Source organism: Garra rufa, chromosome 5 (genome assembly GCF_049309525.1).
Source record: "Garra rufa chromosome 5, GarRuf1.0, whole genome shotgun sequence".
NCBI lineage: Eukaryota > Metazoa > Chordata > Actinopteri > Cypriniformes > Cyprinidae > Garra > Garra rufa.
The window spans coordinates 32050362-32070440 of NC_133365.1; the positions used below are offsets into that span (position 1 = coordinate 32050362).

Genomic DNA, 20079 nt, shown 5'->3' on the forward strand with positions numbered 1-20079 from the left:
AATTTACACCGGATATCATGCTACAACAGTACAACAACATTAACAACAACAAAAAATCCATACAATTATGCATGAAATTGGTAATATGAATTGCATAACCCCAACAATATGCAAAGCTATTAACATATCAGTCTGAATTGGAGAAGGATCCCATTTTATTTCTAAATGTTAGACACAGATGTTTAGTAAGAAACATCTGATTTTTCACTTTTTGAGTTTTTCAAGTGCATGTCTTTACAAGCCATGACGCTATACATCTAAATCTCAAATCCCAGCCTCCTTCAATTAATTGAATTTTTCATTGGCATTTGAGCTGGCATGCCTGGACTTTAAAAAAAAGTCCAACTTATCGTAGTTTTTTTACTGATGTCATTGCTCTGTACAGTAATGCATAGCATACACACAGAGTAAATAAGGTCAAGAAACAAATAAATGGTAAGAAAATATGTGACTGAATAAATTAAGCTTTCCATTGATGTATAGTTTGTTAGGATAGGACAATATTTGACTGCAATACAACTATTTGAAAATCTTGAATCTGAGGGTGCAAAAAAATACTAAGCAAATTTCCTTTAAAGTTGTCCAAATGAAGTTCTGAGCAATGCATACTACTATTAAAAAAATTAACAAAATATCGTAATGGAACACGATTTTTACCTAATATCCTAATGATTTTTGGCATAAAAGAAAAATCTATAATTTTGACTCATACAATGCATTTTTGGCTATAAAATATACCCGTGCTAATTAAGACATATTAGTTATGTAGCCTAAGTAAATTTGCTATAATTAGTGTATTCCATGATCATCACTATAATCACTAGTATATGAAAATTAAATTATAGTATTGTCAGGTGTAAGCCATTCAAAGTACGAACGCAATTATCGTTAACAAGTCCAAACATGCCATGTACTGTTTAGTGAAGGTGATGCTTGGTAACATGATTCTCAATGAGAAAATAGGTAGCTTTATTCAGTGATAAAAGCTGGGCTATATGCGTGTCTGGTTACCAATACAAACGGTCTCTGGGTGATCTCGCAGCGCTGTAACCACTGCCAACAGATTAAAACACCTCTAAACCAATCAAAAACAGAAGCGATTTAAGAGTTCGTGCACCTCAACCAATCAAAAGTAGACTTGAGAATGATTGACGTCTAGTTCATCCACCTGTATTTGAATGCGAAGGCTGGCATTATTTAAAACTGAAAACCGTTTGCGGAGCTCTGCAGAGTTCAGTCGACGCTCGGTGGAAGAGACTTGACTACATTTGTTTTTTAATTTAAAAAGTGCTTTTTCTATAACATTTCAAGATGAGGGAAATTGTTCACCTGCAAGCTGGTCAATGTGGAAACCAAATCGGTGCCAAAGTAAGTAAGCGCCAAAAAAAAGTCATGCCGCGAGGGGCATAGTTTATATGTTGTGTACGTTACGTTAGATATTATTTCTAATATAACCATAAAGTTGACTAGTTATATTTACCTGTTTTTTTTTTTAGTAAAATAACACATTAGTTAGTGAAACTAGCGATTTGATTTCGTTATAGATGTCCACAATTTGGTTATATTGCTCTATAAGTTAAACTTTTCTGTGCAACGTTAGATTTGCAAGTTGCCATGGCAACAGTGCAAACAAGGACTTTATTTAAACATATTTTTGACGATTTGCGATTTCACTTTTAATTTTATATTAATATTGACTCACTTTTCTTCAGTTTTGGGAGGTGATTAGTGATGAGCACGGAATTGACCCGACGGGAACCTACCATGGAGACAGTGATCTGCAGTTGGAGCGGATTAATGTGTACTACAACGAAGCCACTGGTCAGTTTGCATTTGCATAATAAAATACAGATACCTTGCAAATATGCTATTTTTTAAGACGGGAAACGTTTGCTTTTCTATAACAGGTGGGAAGTACGTACCCCGTGCTGTTCTTGTCGACCTGGAACCTGGAACCATGGATTCAGTGAGATCTGGACCATTCGGGCAGGTCTTCCGACCAGATAACTTCGTCTTTGGTAAGTCTGGTTTCATGTCATTTAAGTTAATGTTGTAGTAGTCCCCATGAATTCAAAGTTGAGGTGTTTTGATTTTAGTATGATTATGTTAGCCTTAAGGTTATCTATAAAGTAATGTGTTTCAAAACAATGACACAATTTGCATTTAGAAGATATAAGCATTCAAAACTTAAGGTCATTGCACACTGTGACACTGAGTCCGAAAATTCCATCCGAAGTTTTCGCACGTTAAAAAATAAATACCTCACGTTGTGTCAATCACATTTACACACTGCCTCCGAAACTTTCATCCTTCACAAATAAGTTTGGATCAGGTCTGATTTTTGCATCTGTAACAGGCATTTTGATAGGAAAGGATGACACAGAAGAAAAAAATGGTTATTTAAAAAAGGGGCAGGGCTGCTTGATATGTTTCGCTCTGTCTTCCTGTTTCAATTGCATCAACGCAAAATAACGCTGCTTTTCAAGCATTTCAGTGGACCTTTAAAGAGTTGGTTAACCCAAAAATGAAAATTAGCCCATTATTTATCCACCCTCAAGCCATCCTTTCTTCTTTCAGACGAATCCAATCGGAGTTATATTGTCAAAAGTCCTGGTTCTTTCAAGCTTTATTATGCCAATGGGTGGGTGTTTCTCTTCAACAGGTCAAAACAAGTCCAAAGAAGTGCATCCATCCATGATAAAAAGTGCCTCACACGGCTCCGGAGGTGAATAAAGGCCTCCTGTAGGGAATCAAAGCATTTTTGTACGGAAAATATCCATATTTAAAACGTAATAATCACTTTAATCTAGCTTGCGCTCTCTGTTGTACACAAAAGCAGCTTTGTTGTACACGGACGGCGTATCCATCAAATATAGATATTTTACTTACAAAAACGCATCGATTCGCTACAGGAGGCCTTTATTCACCCCTCGGAGCTGTGTGAGACCTTTTAATTATGGATGGATGAACTTTATTGGACTTGTTTTGCCCTGTTGAAGAGAAACCCCCGTCACAATAAAGCTTGAAAGAGCCAGGACTATTTTTTTTTTATATATATATATATATATATATATAACTCTGATTTGATTTGTCTGAAAGAAGGAAGTCATATACACCTAGGATAGCTTGAAGGTGAGTAAATAATGGGCTAATTTTCATTTTTGGCCGAACTAACCCTTTAAATTCTAGAGCCTAGTATAATCTGTATTTCTTCAATCATAGGTCAGAGTGGTGCTGGAAACAACTGGGCCAAGGGTCACTACACAGAAGGTGCTGAGCTTGTAGACTCAGTTCTCGATGTGGTCCGTAAGGAAGCAGAAAGCTGCGATTGCCTGCAGGGCTTCCAGCTCACCCACTCCCTTGGAGGTGGCACCGGGTCAGGCATGGGTACGCTTCTCATCAGTAAAATCCGTGAGGAGTACCCAGATCGCATCATGAACACCTTCAGCGTCGTGCCCTCACCCAAAGTCTCAGACACCGTCGTGGAGCCTTACAACGCCACGCTGTCCGTCCATCAACTGGTGGAGAACACCGATGAAACATATTGCATCGACAACGAGGCACTGTATGACATTTGCTTCCGTACGCTCAAACTCACTACACCCACCTATGGTGACCTTAACCATCTTGTGTCTGCCACAATGAGCGGGGTCACCACTTGTCTGCGCTTCCCCGGCCAGCTCAACGCTGATCTGCGTAAACTAGCCGTCAACATGGTGCCTTTCCCCCGTCTGCACTTCTTTATGCCAGGCTTCGCCCCTCTCACCAGCAGGGGGAGCCAGCAATACCGGGCTCTTACGGTGCCCGAGCTCACCCAGCAGATGTTCGATGCCAAGAACATGATGGCTGCTTGTGACCCACGCCACGGCCGCTACCTCACCGTTGCCGCAGTTTTCCGAGGCCGCATGTCCATGAAGGAAGTGGATGAGCAGATGCTGAATGTCCAGAACAAGAACAGCAGCTATTTCGTGGAGTGGATCCCCAACAACGTCAAGACCGCCGTGTGCGACATCCCGCCTCGCGGTCTCAAAATGGCAGCCACCTTCATCGGCAACAGCACCGCCATCCAGGAGCTGTTTAAGCGCATTTCCGAGCAATTTACTGCCATGTTCAGGCGCAAGGCCTTCTTGCATTGGTACACAGGTGAGGGGATGGATGAGATGGAGTTCACCGAGGCAGAGAGCAACATGAATGACTTGGTGTCAGAGTACCAGCAATACCAAGACGCCACTGCGGAAGAGGAGGGAGAGTTCGAAGAAGAGGGAGAGGAGGAGCTTGCGTAAAGAGTTGAATGCAAAAGTTCTTGTTCACTGTTGTTCTGTTCAGTTTCTAATTCTTTGGTTCGTCTTTTTGTTCTGTTCTCATTCTTTAACAAGAAGCTAAAAACTATCAATGTTCACAAATGTCTATTAAAGCTCTAAATTCGATAGCAGTCTGTTTAGTTTCTTGTCTTTTGGCCTTTTTCCTTGCACATGTATAAAAGTGGAGACTGTATATAAGTTGTGTGCAAGTTTACATTTCTAATGTTGTATTATATCAGTCTTTCTTTGTATAGCAGTGTAGAAAATTAAAGTTAGTAAGATTAGTGGCTTTTTCAACTAAAAAAATTAACATACAGTATTTTATAAATAGTAGTGCAAGATAGATGGAAGCCAGTATGCAGATCATTCAATGATGCAACACCGCCATCTAGCGTTCAAAATGAGACCTTACATTCACACTGAGATGCAGTACTGGTAGGTTTTTAGGATACAGCAAATTGCTTTTAAAGTCCTTGAGAAAGAAAATGTCTCAAACTACACATTTGTTTCTCAAAATTAATAAAATGGAGCGTTGGCGATATTGTCTTGTTTAGAAATCTATCGTGTGTGTGTGTGTGTGTATATATAGTATCTATAACACAAATCAATAGCATGAGTAAGTATACCAAGAAAATTAAATCACATTGTATAAACGTAACATGTCCCTATTGCGTATTATGATTAAGTCTATATCAAATATTATTACTTACTCAGATTTTGACATTTACAATATATATATATATATTCTTTTGGCAGATGCTTTTATTCAAGCATTTTTACACTGATTTCAAGGTATTGATTTTAACAGATAATGCATTTCCTGGAAATCAAACCCATGACTTTTGGCATTTCCTGGGAATTAAACCCATGAATTTGCTAATGCTACTATTGGAGCTACAAATATCAATATGAAAAGTTTAAGACTGGAAATAGAAAAAGTTAATCAATGCAAAAATATTACTTTGATTACTGCTGCTATTTTAGATTAGAATTATTTTACCAAAATAAGGGATCATACAAAATGCATGTTCTTTTTATTTAGTACAGACCTGAATAAGATATTTCACATAAAATGCATTTACATATAGTTCACAAGAAAAAATAAAAGTTGAATTTATAAAAATGACTCTGCTCAAAAGTTTATATTCGCTTGATTCTTAATACTGTGTTGTTACCTGAATGATCCACAACTGTTTTTTTGAAAGTATCTTCAGAAAAAATCCTTCAGGATGTCAGGCATGTTTTTTCAGCGTTTTTGTATATTTAAACCATTTTCAACAATGACTATGATTTTGAGATCCGGTTTTCACACTAAGGACAACTGAGGGACTCATATGCAACTATTACAGAAGGTTCAAACGCTCACTAATGACTCAGAAAGAAACAATGCATTAAGAGCTGGGGGTGTAAACTTTTGAACAGAATGAAGATGTGTACATTTTTCTTGTTTTGCCTAAAAATCATATTTTTTTCATTTAGTACTGCCCTTCAGAAGCTACAGAAGATACTTACATGGTTGGAAAGGGTTCCAGTACAAAACGTGATCCCACCTCCCTTGTATGATCCCTCCTATTTTGTTAAAATAATTCAAAAATAATTTTGCAGATTCTGCAAGGTGTACGTAAACTTTTGACCTCAACTGTTCATGTAAAATACTACTGCTTATATAATTGTGTCGATTTTCAGTTCTCGCCAGCAGATGGCGATAGAAAGTTACTGTAAATGAGGTCTAAGTAGTTTGCAGATCAAATCCTGTGATCTTTTAAACCTAATTTGTGCCGAGATGTTCTGTCTTCAAAATGGAAAGGTATGTGACCCAGATTTACACAGAATACACAAATCTCTAGGTTACCCATGTAGAGACAATAACGTATGAAACGCTACATACAGTTCGGCACAAGAGTGTTTTTACTCTGCTGAATCGCTTCCACACCTTTATTAATCTCAGAAAAGATTTATTGAGCTTTGCTAAATTATCATGCACAATTCTTGTCATCAAAGCAGATCTAATTATTAACTTGAAGCTCTTTCAATGCAACGAGGATTACATTAATTAACGTGACACAACAATCTGGCCCAATTTCATGGAACATTGAAGGAAGGAAGCTCCGAGTTGAATTGCTTTCAGTCGATACCAAAGCAGAGGGGAAAGGAACATTAATTGAGTCAACTAGCTGTGTTGTGAGTTGAGGATCGCAGAGAAGGGCTTCATTTATTGAGTAATGGTGTCGTAAGTTTACGGTGTTTAGAAGCTTCCAGTGACCACTGGCATTGCCTTTCTCTAATCAACTTCCTGTAGATTGACAGTATATCTTCATCATATGTTATATTTATACAGACTGTGCTTTAATGTTCATAATCACTGTCAGTTTATTATATTTGGGGATGGACAATATATTAGTACCATATCAAGTACTGGTTAATATTGAATAATTCATAGAGGGTTTGTATTTGCGTCACGATTTCTGCTAATTCTGTTCTGCTAATTTATGCTGTCTAAACCACAGAAAAACGTGTCGAAGTTGTTAAATCATATAGAGAAGGACTTAGTAAGCAGGAAAGGGCACATTATTTTGACAAACTAAAGTTAATAGGTTGTAAAGATATGTACAAGCAGTATTAATTAAGATATTAGTCTAATATTTCACCTACCTGACCAGAAATGATAAGAACAATCACAAATGTTGTCGAGGCTTTTTGCCTGGAAATCCTGGTTCAGTCTTGGCAACCACAAATGCCTTTTGTTCCTCAGTTTTTTGCACACTTCTCCTTGACTTGTTATAACTTTTGGCAGTCCATAGTACTCCAAATGTTTTCTCGGTTTCTTTAGTACAGCCCAAAACATGACAATAATTGACAATTTTCAGCAGCAATAATCAGCAAACTATGTGAGTTTCGTTTGGTTCAGTGGCGTTGTTTATGTTCAGTGCCACAAATGTGGCCGTTTAAATTGATTCATTCATCCATCCATTCATTCATTTGCTCACAAAATAGCTTTTTTTTATTTTCATCATTTTTCGGGACCATCATGATCATCTTACAGAATTGTAATACTGGTGCATCCTTTTTTATTAAATGGTAAAAAGAAAGGGGGGGGGGCATAATAATTACAGAAAAAAAAAACATTTTATTATTGTGATTTCTGTGCACATGGAAATACCATGGTACCGTACCACGGCAGTTTCTTGTAAGGGCTCAGTTCTATTTTAGAGTCTCAGTAATCCATATCTTGCTAGAAAACTGGTAATACAAGTAAAATGCAATAAAATGAAATAATCCAAAAGCATACAGCAAACAGTGAGACTTTCATACCATGAAAAAATGAGGAATTGGTTTTGTAAAAGGTTGGAAACAGATTGTAGTCTGATACTGTGAGCACAAGCTCATGTAAGAGCCGCTAATGTGATCTTTTGTTGTCTCAGCTTTCGCAACCTAATGCATGCATGTTATTCCTTTTAATTGGTTTTTGTGATTTTATACCTCATCCATATGGCACTGGAAAAAGCTTCTGTCTGAGCAACATAAATCCTCTCTGTTTTAGCACTGCTATGTACACAATGTTGATGAAGCGCTCTAAACAGATGATGGATTGCTCTTTAACAGCCAAAGCAACTTCACTGTCACTGCCACTGAAAAAAAGAGATGGGGGGGGGGGGGGGTAGTATGTGGTATGAGATGCAAAGCGTGGCAGCAGCAAGAGGTGTGAAACATAAATTAGGATGGTTTTAGGCTGCACAGATGGGCCTCTGCCACTCCATATACTGCATACAAATGCTTAGAGCCTGAGGAGCACCTCATCGCACAAACAGATTGAATGGGCCACCCGTATAAGCCAGTCCACAATGGCTGTGCCTGTACATACGGACACAGACAGTTGACAGGATAGATTTAATGAATATGTGCTTTTTAAATCTAACAAATTCAAAAGTTTTTTTTTTTTTTTAAATTTGAAATTTCTTCTTGTCTTTTTTGGCTTTTGACAAGGGCTTTTCGGAAACCCATCCAAAAGCTATTAAAGCCATATGTGCTAAGTTTATCAAGTAAAATTGGTCTGGCAAAGTAAATATGAATAATGAAGTCTAGGAATGACAAATAAGACGCAGGTTGATTACCTGCAGACTTTTGATCAAGTTACTATAGGTGCGTTTAGAAGTACATGGACCATAGGGGCTTTTCGTTTCATTGTTTTGGGGAATGAAGTGTTGTCAAACTGTCAAGTGTTATTCAGAAATCTAGGGTCAGTAAGATTTTTGAAAGTAGTCTCATAAAGGGATAGTTCACCCATAAATGAAAACTACTCACCCTCGTGTTGTTCCAACCCCGTAAGACCTTCGTTCATCTTCGGAACACAAATTAAGATATTTTTGGTAAAATCTGACAGCTTTCTGACTGCGTATAGAGTAGACAGCAACTCAACTATCGTGTTCAAGGCCCAGAAAGGACTTGATGTGTGGCCAAGTATATTGGTGTCCCATACTCGGAATTTGTGATCTGCATTTTACCCATCCAAGTGCACACACACACAGCAGTCAGGGTTTGCATTAAACTTTTCCACTCACCAGCCAATTTAGCTACTAAATTTAAGTTACCGGTTATTCATAACTTATACTAGCCAAAAAAATAAAAACACAATACCGTAATAAACCATTAGGCTTTCCACACAGGGAACAAAGAAAACGGGGAAGCAAAGAAATTGTTCAATAAAGTCATCATTTTTGTTTACTTTGCGCATAAAAAGTATTCTCGTAGCTTCATAACATTACAGTTGTACATTACTGATATCACATGGACTATTTTAACAATGTCCTTACTACCTATCTGGGCCTTGAATGTGGTATTTACAGTGAATAAAAATGGTTTTGATCCCCTGCTGATTTTGTACGTTTGCCCACTGAAAAATAAATGATCAGTCTATAATTTGAATGGTTTATTTTAACAGTAGCTGCGTTTCCATTACCCTTTAAATTACACAAATTGAAATTGGGAATTGAAAATACACCTAATGGAAATTGCGCAAAAACTCCCATATATATCGAAAAGCCAAAACCCCACAAAAATCCGTTGCTATGACTTATCGTGAGTAGTGTTGTCACGGTACCAAAATTTCAGTATTCGGTACCAATACCATTGAAAATCCACGGTTCTCGGTACCAATTTCGGTACCAATGCAAAACACAATAACATATTAATTGAGCAACACACAATTTTTTATTAATAAAGTTGAACAAAAATAAAATGTACAAAAAAAAACAAAACAGTGCCATTCTTTATACTTACATAAAATTTTGTTAATTTTTTCCACAGGTTAAAAAAGTATTTCAAGGATTGTAAACATTTTAGTAATTAAATAACATCTAAATAAATTACAGGAATAAAAAATGTAAACAAGTTTCACCCAAAAGTTTTTGTCATATTTCTGCTTCTGCTGAAAAACATCTGTACTGTTGTCTGTTTTGGAGTTCGCTGGGGTCTTTCATGATTTTCCTCAATCTGCAGCTGTAAAAAGAAAATATAATATACTTAAGTAAAGCAGTGGGCTAAGTCTGACCAGATGCGACATTAGATCATTGACACCAGCAAAAATATATGAATTTTCAGTAAATAACAAACCTCAGCTGTTATAATAAATTTAGATAAGATTACATATATTAAGACAAGTGTCTATCACAGATGAAAACTGCAGTATTAAAAACACTTTACAATTTTCATTTATTAGATAACATTGCCTAACAATAAACAGTAGTTACATGGCAATTATTCTTCGTGAGGTTAGGCTAATTTCAACATTTACTAATGCATAAAATCATGTTAATCTGTTAAACATGAACAAACATGAATTAATGTTGTAAAAATATATTGTTCACTTACTCTAAGTTTATATTAGATGATGCATGAATTTGATCTTATTGTAAAGTATTACCAAACTAAACAGGGGATAAAACGTGTTTTATATGATTGTACTTTTATTTAATCCAAACTGCATTCATATTTATTATTAAAAAGCTTTTTAAACCTGCTAGAGTTATCCAGCCAAGAATAAGTCTAGAACGTTTTCTGACAGACTGATATTAAGGACATAAACATTGTTAACGACACATTTGTTCTTTCTCTAACACATATATTTTTGGATACACAAGTCATTTGTGTAAAAAATAGTAAATACATCATGTCCTTATTTTTTTACTCTAACAAATGTTATAGGAGCGTTGTTTCAAATTCATTAAGGCCAGCATATTAGCGTTAGCCGCGCTTATGCTAACGATTCACTACACAAACGGTGATGTTTATTTCAGTCTGACATTCAAATTAAAATATGCAGTAATGTTCGTGACAGAAGCTCTAAATATGAAATTAAAATGAAACTTACCTTGCTTGAACTCTTTCATTTGATCGCGGAGTCGGTCTTTGATGTGTTTTGTCCTTTCGAGAGAGAACCTAGACGACATCTTTGCAAATAGTTTTTTGATGATCTATGATGTTCGCTTTGTTCAGCCGCAAATCCAAAATATTTGGAGTAAGTCTGGCTCTTGTTTGTCAACAAGTGGATTCAGAGCCGCGGCATCAGCAGCACCACAGGTGCTTTAATGAAGAGAGCGCAACTGCGCAGTGCGTGTGTGCGCACCTTTTGTATAGCGTATCAAGAACCGGGTTGACCGGATAGTCGTTACCACCGGTACTTAAGAAAACCAGGTACCGTAACGTTTAAATTTTTTTAGTACCGACTTGGTACCGAAGTACCGGGACTTTTGACAACACTAATCGTGAGAGAAAAAAAAAAAACGTTTCAGTCGCATAACATCAGTTAATGGAAACACTGTCATTTCGCAATACTTTTTAATCGACATTTATAAAATAGCGCCAAAGTTTTGTGCCTATCTGTAATGGAAACACAACTAGTGAGAGACACTTCAAATTGGTGATTCTTCAAATGGAAGAAACACAAAATAACTCAATCTCCCTCGGTCTAGGGCTCCATGCAAGATGTCACCTTATGGAGTTTCAGTGATCATGGGAACAGTGAGGAATCAGCCCAGAACTACACGGGAGGATCTTGTCAATGATCTCAAGGCAGCTGGGACCATAGTCACCAAGAAAACAATTGGTAACACACTACACCGTGAAGTCCTGCAGTGCCCACAAGGTCCCCCTGCTCAAGGAAGCAAATGTACAGGCTCATCTGAAGTTTGCCAATGAACATCTGAATAATTCAGAGGAGAACTGGGTGAAAGCATTGTGGTCAGATGAGACCAAAATCAAGCTCTTTGGCACTGACACAACTCGCCGTGTTTGGTGGAGGAGGAATGCTGCCTATGTCCCCAAGAACACCATTCTCGCCATCAGACATGGAGGTGGGAACATTATGCTTTGAGGGTGTTTTTCTGCTAAGGGGACAGGACAACTACACTACGTCAAAGGGACGATGGACTGGGCCATGTACCATCAAATCTTGGGTGAGAACCTCTTTCCCTCATTGAAATGGGTCGTGGGTGGGTATTCCAGCATGACAATGACCCAAAACACATGGCCAAGGCATTAAAGGAGTGGCTCAAGAAGAAGCACATTAAGGTCCTGGAGTGGCCTAGCCAGTCTCCAAACCTTAATCCCATAGAAAATCTGTGGAGGGAGCTGAAGGTTCAAGTTGCCAAATGTTAACCTCGAAACCTAGATGATTTGGAGAGGATCTGCAAAGAGGAGTGGGACAAAATCCCTCCTGAAATGTGTGCAAACCTCGTGGCCAACTACAAGAAACGTCTGTGACATCTCTGTGATTGCCTAAACCTACCAATTAAAATTATAGACTGATAATTTCTTTGTTAGTGGTGCATGACATACAAAATCAGCAGGGGATCAAATAATTTTTTCCTTCACTGTTCACTCTCGGATTTCATCAAAAATTTCTTAATTTGTTTTCCAAAGATGAATGAAGGTCTTGTGGGTTTGGAACGACATAAGGGTGAATAATTAATGACAGAATTTCCATTTTTGGGTGAACTATCCCTTTAAGGTGCAGTCCCATTCATCAGTGCTTTGAGAAATATTGTGAGCAAAATTTCAGTAATTTCAATAGGAATCTGCACAATCATGAGTTTTAAGTTAGAACAAAAAAGCTCCCCATGTAGATTTTGCTCATGTTCAAGTCGGTCACAGAAATTTGCCACATTAATCATCAGAAAACTGCTTGTTTTAAAAGTGACATCTGTGTAAACGGTGCTACACAAATCATTCTAATATACTGATTTGGTGCTCAAGTAATATTCTTCTTATTGTCAATACCAAAAACAGTTCATAAGGCCTAACAACCTTCAAACTTCAAGGATTTTTAAAACTTTTTAAAACTTTCAAGCAAGGCTTTTCAAGCCAATATTCAAAGCTGAAATTGCAGTTGTGTGAATTTCTGTGAAATTTATTTCATTGTGAATCTCCTTCCTTATATTCAAATCCGAAATGCCATTCCGCATCCCGTTTGCTACCTCGTTTGCAATACAATTCAAGTTCCCAAATTGAATTGGAACTCAAAAAGACATTCTAAATTCAATTGCGAATGTCGCACAACCCTGCGTCACAGGCCTCCAAATGCTTCCCAACCCAAGCTGCTTTGAAAAATATCACATTGCCCTACTTGCTTTGTTCTTGACAGTTCACTTTGACGTGAGAAGATTGGCCAAGCAGCACTTCTCCCCTATTTCCTCCCTCTCTCCAGTTGCTCTCCGCTTTGCCTGAGGCGTGTGTGTGGTTATCAGTACGCGTGTCTATGTGCAGAGCTGATGGCTTCCGTCGCGCGGGGTGCCACACACGCAAAAGGGGTCCTGTCACTCATTCAGAGCGGCCATATGTGTGCCTGCGTGAGCTCAATGCCAGCGGCAGAGGCTCCCGCCAGAAGACATTAGGGGAGCAGTGGGGCGTCATTACCCAGGCACCATGATTGATTAACCGTGAATCAGGAGCACCGGGGCCCCTTGAAAGCCCCATGCCGATGGGAGGAGGGAGCCCCCTGCAGATGTGGGGGTGTAATTGCATCAAGGCTTGGCAGGAGGAAAAGTAGGCAGGGGAGACAAACACACAGATGAGTGCCCTCATTAGTGAGGGAATGAGATCAGTGTTTCTCCTGACGGAGCCAGTCGGGTATGTGGCGGGGATCGTTTAAATATAGCTAGATGGGTGAGCTGAATCTTGGGGGTCTCTAAGCTGCTAAAACATGAAATTAAATAAGCAAATAGCAACTGAGGCCTTTGAAAAGAAAAAGAAATATTCCATGTCTTTCCACATTTTGGTCCAGATTCATGAGGTGTCGCAGTGAGCAGCAGAGCTGATCAGAAACTACTGAGAATAAGGACATTTTCTCTCTTTTTTCCTCCTCCAACACTCTGATCCTTAGCGGTAGGGAAGCTCGGATGAGATGATGATCCCTTAATGGCCCCCTGCCCTTCCTCTCCCTCTCTGGCTCTCTCTCTTCTCCATGTCCCGGAGCCATGCAGCGCATTTGTGTGCTGTGGAGGGGTGACTAATGAAATCCAGTGAGAGGCAGCCAGCCCTGGGAATCCGACGCTAATGTTTTGTTTGGTATTAAGATGCGCAAAGGCAACTCAAACTCCCACTGACTTGGACGCGAAAACATTTGGAATGGGCTCATCAATCAAGCCCCTCCACGCTGGAACTGTCTAATCCTGGGGTGCTTCACGCGCCGTGGCGACACGTCGTACACGACGCGCACACACATTAGATGTCATTCACACATGTATGAATTCAAAGTTGAAAAAGTGACTTACAAACTGACATTAGCGGAAGAGTCTTTTGGTCCTTGGATTTTCCCTCTGGAATTTGTGCTCTCCTGAGATGCCGGGATTAGTTTCAATTAATTTGAATAGCATCATTTTATCAGATGGTAGTATGTGGTTCTCCAGTAGACAGTGAGCTGTGTGAAGTGTGTCATATTTAGATTTCTTTGTCCTTCTTGGCAAAGCATCAGTATACTGTAAGGAAGGTTTCCTAATATAGGAGTCATGCAGATTATCAAATGAAAAATCGATGTAAAAACACTAGTGAGTTAGAAATTTACACTACCAGTCAAAAGTTTTTGAACAGTAAGATTTTTAATGTTTTTTTTAAAGAAGTCTCTTCTGCTCAGTAAAAACAGTACAATTATAGAAATGAATACTTTTTTATTTAGCAAAGATGCTTAAATTGATCAAAAGTTAGGATAAAGATGTTTATAATGTTACAAAAGATTTCTATTCCAGATAAATGCTGTTCTTCTGAACTTTCTATTCATCAAAGAAACCTGGAAAATTTTGACTCAGCTGTTTTCAACATAATAATAATAATAATAATAACAAAATGTTTTTTTTGAGCAGCAAATTAGAATATTAGAATGATTTCTGAAGGATCATGTGCCTGGAGTAATGATGCAAAAAAATCAGCTTTGAAATCACAGGAATAAATTACATTTTAAAAACAGTAGTTTTAAATAGTAAAAATATTTCTAAATGTTTTTGTTGTACTTTGGATCAAATAAACACAGGCTTAGTGAGCAGAAGAGACATCTTTAAAAAACATTAAAAATTGTACTGTTCAAAAACTTTTGACTGGTAGGTTCTAGCAATGATTTATGCTCATTTGACACATTTTGCTGTAAATTTTACATATTTGTGGTTGTTATGGAGGTCAAATACAAAAACACTGGCAAAAATGTATTTTAAATGTCACAATATCACAGCAATCTTTAGCGTTTTAAAAATATTAAAATACAGCAATTAACAGTGTTGGGATTGTTACTTTGGAAATTTAATAGTTTACAGATTACAAATTACCATATTTAACAGGTAATAAGTAGTGTAACTATTTCAGTTACATTATTAATGTAACTGATTACATTGGATTACTTACTTGATTACTTACTTTTCTAAATTTAAATTTGATTTTCAAAATCTTTCACTGTATGGTAGTACTCAACACTGATTACTTCATAATCTTTCATAATCCTTCATCACTTGAATTAAAGCTATAATCATTTAATTTTAAAGCACAGCCAACACAAAATCAGACTTTAGCACCTCTTTGTACTTTGAGATCATGCTGAGGTTAAATACTGATTTAAAATCATAACAAGATCAAGTTTAATAGCTATGATATTGTTTTTGAAGTCCCTGCTATGACAGGAAACAATTGCATCCAACAATGCCTTGGAAGAAAAACAGTTCATTTAAAGCATATTGTCACGACCACACACAAAGGGAGAAGGTGAGTATCTTTCAAGGTATTTATTAACAAACGTGCACAGTTCAACACACGTGCAATCAGGTGAGTAAAGGTCTCTGTGGTCAAATCTTCAAACAAACACAACAGGTGAGTTCAAGTTCATAAGGATCATAGCGTTAGCAATAGTCACTTCCCTCTAACACGATTCACGTGTTTCACAGGAGAACATCAGAGCAATCCACGAGGAGCACAGGAGAACATCGGAAGAATCCACGAGGAGCACAGGAGAGATAACAGGAGGGGGAGAAGATCCACAGAGAAGCATCCATGCAACTTCGATACCAGCCGGTGAGTGAGTGGCAGAGGTAGGTATATAAAGGGTGTGGTGATTGCTGGTGCAGGTGACGGTGATTAGTATTCTGGTGATGGTTCACGGGTGTGCTGTGGTGGTGATTGGCTGGTTGGTGGAGGATCGTGGTGATTGGGGCTGAGGGAACGTGCAGAGGGTGTGACATCACCCCCTCCTCCACGGGTGACTCCAGGCACCCAAGAACGGCGACGGGGACGACCACGACCTCTGGGAGCTGGGCGTTCGGGATGTTGGCGGTGGAATTCCTCGAGGAGAGTCGGGTCCAGGATGTCGTCACGGGGTATCCACGATCTCTCCTCGGGTCCGAACCCCTCCCAGTCCACTAGGTACTGGAGCTGGCCGTTCCGCCGCCGGGAGTCTAGGATTTCTTGGACTTGGTAGATGTTATCTCCAAGGATCTCTGGCGGGTCGGGAGGAGGAGGTGACTCCGATTCTGTGGAGGAAGGGAACAGGGGTTCAGTGTGGCGTTTGAGTAGGGAAACGTGAAACGAGGGGGCGATTCTGTAATGTGGAGGTAGGTTTAGACGGTAGGTGACAGGGTTGATCTGTGAGTGCACGGTGAAGGGCCCTATGTAGCGGGGACTCAGCTTCCTACTGGGCAGCCGGAGGCGTATGTCTCGAGTGGACAACCATACCTGGTCCCCGGGGAGGTAAACTGGGTTGGGTAACCTACGGCGGTTGGCATGTTCCGTATGCCTCCGTACTGCCCGCTGGAGATGGACGTGCGCTGAGTCCCACACCCTCTCGCTCTCTCGGAACCAGTGATCTACCGCGGGCACCTCGGAGGACTCTCCAGTCCATGGAAACAGAGCTGGTTGATAACCTAGAATACATTGGAATGGGGTTAGACCAGTAGAGGTTTGACGGAGGGAATTTTGCGCATACTCAGCCCACGGTAGATACTGGCTCCAGGTGTTTTGATGTTGGGAACAGTACGTCCGAAGGTAGCGGGAGATTTCCTGAATTTTCCGTTCGGTCTGCCCGTTCGTTTGAGGGTGATATCCGGATGACAGGCTGACTGTGGTACCCAGAAGTTGGAAGAAGGCCCGCCAGACCCTGGAAATGAATTGGGGTCCCCGATCGGACACGATGTCTTCTGGGAGTCCGAAGTTCCGGAATACATTGTGGAACAGTGCCTCTGCGGTTTCTAGTGCTGTGGGGAGACCTTTGAGAGGTATTAATTTGCAAGCTTTCGAGAATCGATCGACTACCACTAAAATTGTGGTGTAACCCTGAGAGGGGGGCAGGTCTGTGGCGAAGTCAATGCCCAAGTGTGTCCAGGGTCGGCGGGGAATAGGTAACGGTTGTAATTTACCTTCGGGTAAGCGGCGTGGGGTTGTGTTGACGGCGCAGACCGAACATCCTTGGACGTACCGTTCCACTTCCCTGCTCATGTTGGGCCACCAATATTTCTGCTGGAGGAGCGAGAGGGTTCGCCTGCTGCCAGGATGTCCTGAGCCGGGGGACGTGTGCGTACTATCCAACAGAAGGGGTCTGAGACGGCTTGGGACATAGACACGACCCGGGGGAAGCTCCGGTGGTGCAGGTTCCTCGAAGGTGGCGGCCCGTATATCTTCATCCAGCTGCCATAGTATGGGTGCGAGAAAGACAGATGGGGGTAGAATTGGATCAGGATCGTCAGAGGTAGGTTCAGGTGAGTGCATACGTGATAGGGCGTCTGCTTTGGTGTTTTTATGGCCGGGTTGGTAAGTAATGTTGAAATTGAATCGGGCAAAGAATAATGACCAGCGAGCTTGGCGGGCATTTAGTCTCTTGGCGTGCTGAATGTACTGGAGGTTCTTGTGGTCGGTTATTACGGTGAAGGGGAACTGGGCTCCTTCCAACCAGTGCCGCCACTCTTCGAGGGCGAGCTTTATGGCCAGCAGTTCGCGGTCTCCAATTCCATAATTCTGCTCAGCTGGGGTGAGTTTTTTGGAATAGTACGCACACGGATGGAGGGATCGGGGTTCATCAGACCACTGGGACAGCACAGCTCCTACGCCCACGTCCGCCGCATCTACCTCCACCACGAAGGGCCTTGAAGGGTCGGGGTGCTTGAGGATGGGAGCGGTGGTGAACATTTGCTTTAGACGGTCGAAGGCTTGCTGAGCCTCTGGAGTCCACTGTAGTACCCGGCGTCCTCCCTTTAAGAGGGAAGTGAGTGGAGCCGATAGGAGGCTGTAGTTCTTTATAAAGCGTCGGTAGAAGTTAGCGAAGCCTAAGAAACGCTGAAGCTCCTTCACCGTCTTGGGCTCCGCCCACTTGGCCACTGCGTCCACCTTGCCGGCTTCCATGCGAACTCCCTCCGCAGTGATCACGTATCCGAGAAAGGAGATGGAGGGCTGATGGAATTCACATTTTTCTAATTTTAGATAGAGTTGGTACTCACGGAGGCGTTGGAGAACCTGACGGACGTGGTCTTGATGTTCTTTGAGGTTACGTGAGTAAATGAGGATATCGTCAATGTAGATGATTACGAATCGATGGAGGTAGTCGCGGAAGATTTCGTTCATGAAATTCTGAAATACGGAAGGACTGTTAGCCAGGCCATAGGGCATCACCTGATATTCATAGTGACCGGTGGGGGTGATGAAGGCGGTCTTCCACTCATCTCCTTCTCGGATACGGATCAGGTTGTATGCACTGCGGAGGTCGAGTTTGGTGAAGACGCGGGCTTCCCGTAGTTCCTCCAAGGCAGCTGGCACTAGAGGAAGTGGATAGGCGAATTTCACCGTGGCGTCGTTGAGCACCCGGTAGTCTATGCAAGGTCTGAGCCCACCATCCTTCTTGGGGACGAAGAAGAAACTGGATGCTGCTGGGGACGTGGAAGGTCTGATGAACCCCTGTTGGAGAGCCTCCTGGATGTAATTCTCCATGGCTTCCTGCTCAGGACGTGAGAGGGGGTAGATCTTCCCGTGGGGTAGTTTGGCGCCTGGCAGCAGGTCGATACTACAGTCCCAGGGCCGGTGCGGTGGTAGTTGTGTGGCCCGTTCCTTGCTGAAGACATCGGTGAAAGACTGATAGACGGGGGGAATGGCGGTGGCGGATTGAGTGGCAGGGCTCTCTATGGTGGTGGCGTGCAGAGGGATAGGACGGTATGGAGACTCTGCATCTGACGAGCAAGGACGGTAGCCGTGGTTCTCACACGTCTTGCCCCACTCCAGGACTTCTCCTGTGCTCCAATCTATGCGGGGTTGGTGCTTAATGAGCCATGGTCTGCCCAGGATGACATCCACGTTGGCTCGCGGGAGTACCAGGAGGGTCAGATGTTCACGGTGGTTGTGTTGGGAGACGAGGGTCACTTTTCTGGTCCGGCGAGATATCTTACCATCGCCCAATGGTGAGTTTTGGATTGTGGTAATTTGGTATGTGACCTCATTTTGAACGGTGGGAATTCGATGTTTAGCAATGAAGTGTGATGAAACAAAATTGCCAGCCGCTCCGGAATCCACGAGCACATAGATGGGGAGAGTACGAGAGTTTACTATTAGTTCAGCGGTAATATGGGGTAAGAGAGACATGGCCGGAGTAATAGATACGGTACTCACCATTGGACGAGGCGGGCGGACTGGACAGGCACTGATGAAGTGAGAGGCTTCTCCACAATATAGGCACAGACGATTATTAATTCGTCGTTTCCTCTCCGCAGGATCCAGGCGATAGGAGTCAGTAATCATAGGCTCTTCCGCATCTCGTTGGGGTGACGGTGTTCGGAGTGGAGGGAAGCTGGGTACCGACTTTGTAGAAGGACACGCTGAGAGATGTTGAGAAATGCCTACAGCCTTCTTAATAAAGGTTTCCAGCGGCACATTGTCATCGTAAATAACCATATGCTTGCGGATCTGGGGTTTAAGCCCCTTACGGTAGGCTGCTAGGAGAGCTACTTGGTTCCAACCACTGGTGGCCGCTAGGGAGCGGAAGCGCAGGGTGTATTCATGGATATTGGACGCACCTTGATTCAGAGTGATCAGTTCGTCGTGCACGGAAAGGGGAGTGAGCGCAGCTCCAAACACGTCCTTGAAGTGGGCAACGAAAGCATTATAGGAGATTAAAGCGTCGCTCCGTGAATTCCAGAGTGCGTCTGCCCATTGGAGTGCCTGTCCAGTGAGGAGGGAAATCATAAAAGATATTTTAGAAATTTCGTTAGGAAACTGGTGTGCGTTGGCTTCAATATAGAGGGAACTTTGCAGGAGGAAACCATTGCAACCACCC

The 20079-nt window shown here is 41.3% G+C and overlaps 1 protein-coding gene across 1 annotated transcript; it reads left to right on the plus strand.

Moving 5' to 3' along the window:
- Window positions 1-1236: 1236 nt before the first annotated feature.
- On the plus strand, window positions 1237-4427 carry LOC141334393 (tubulin beta-4B chain). Its single transcript, XM_073839455.1, has 4 exons — window positions 1237-1368; window positions 1713-1821; window positions 1908-2018; window positions 3223-4427. Exons 1-4 carry the CDS (start codon window positions 1312-1314, stop codon window positions 4281-4283), a joined length of 1338 nt encoding a protein of 445 aa, XP_073695556.1. The 5' UTR covers window positions 1237-1311; the 3' UTR covers window positions 4284-4427.
- The last annotated feature ends 15652 nt before the right edge of the window (window positions 4428-20079 follow it).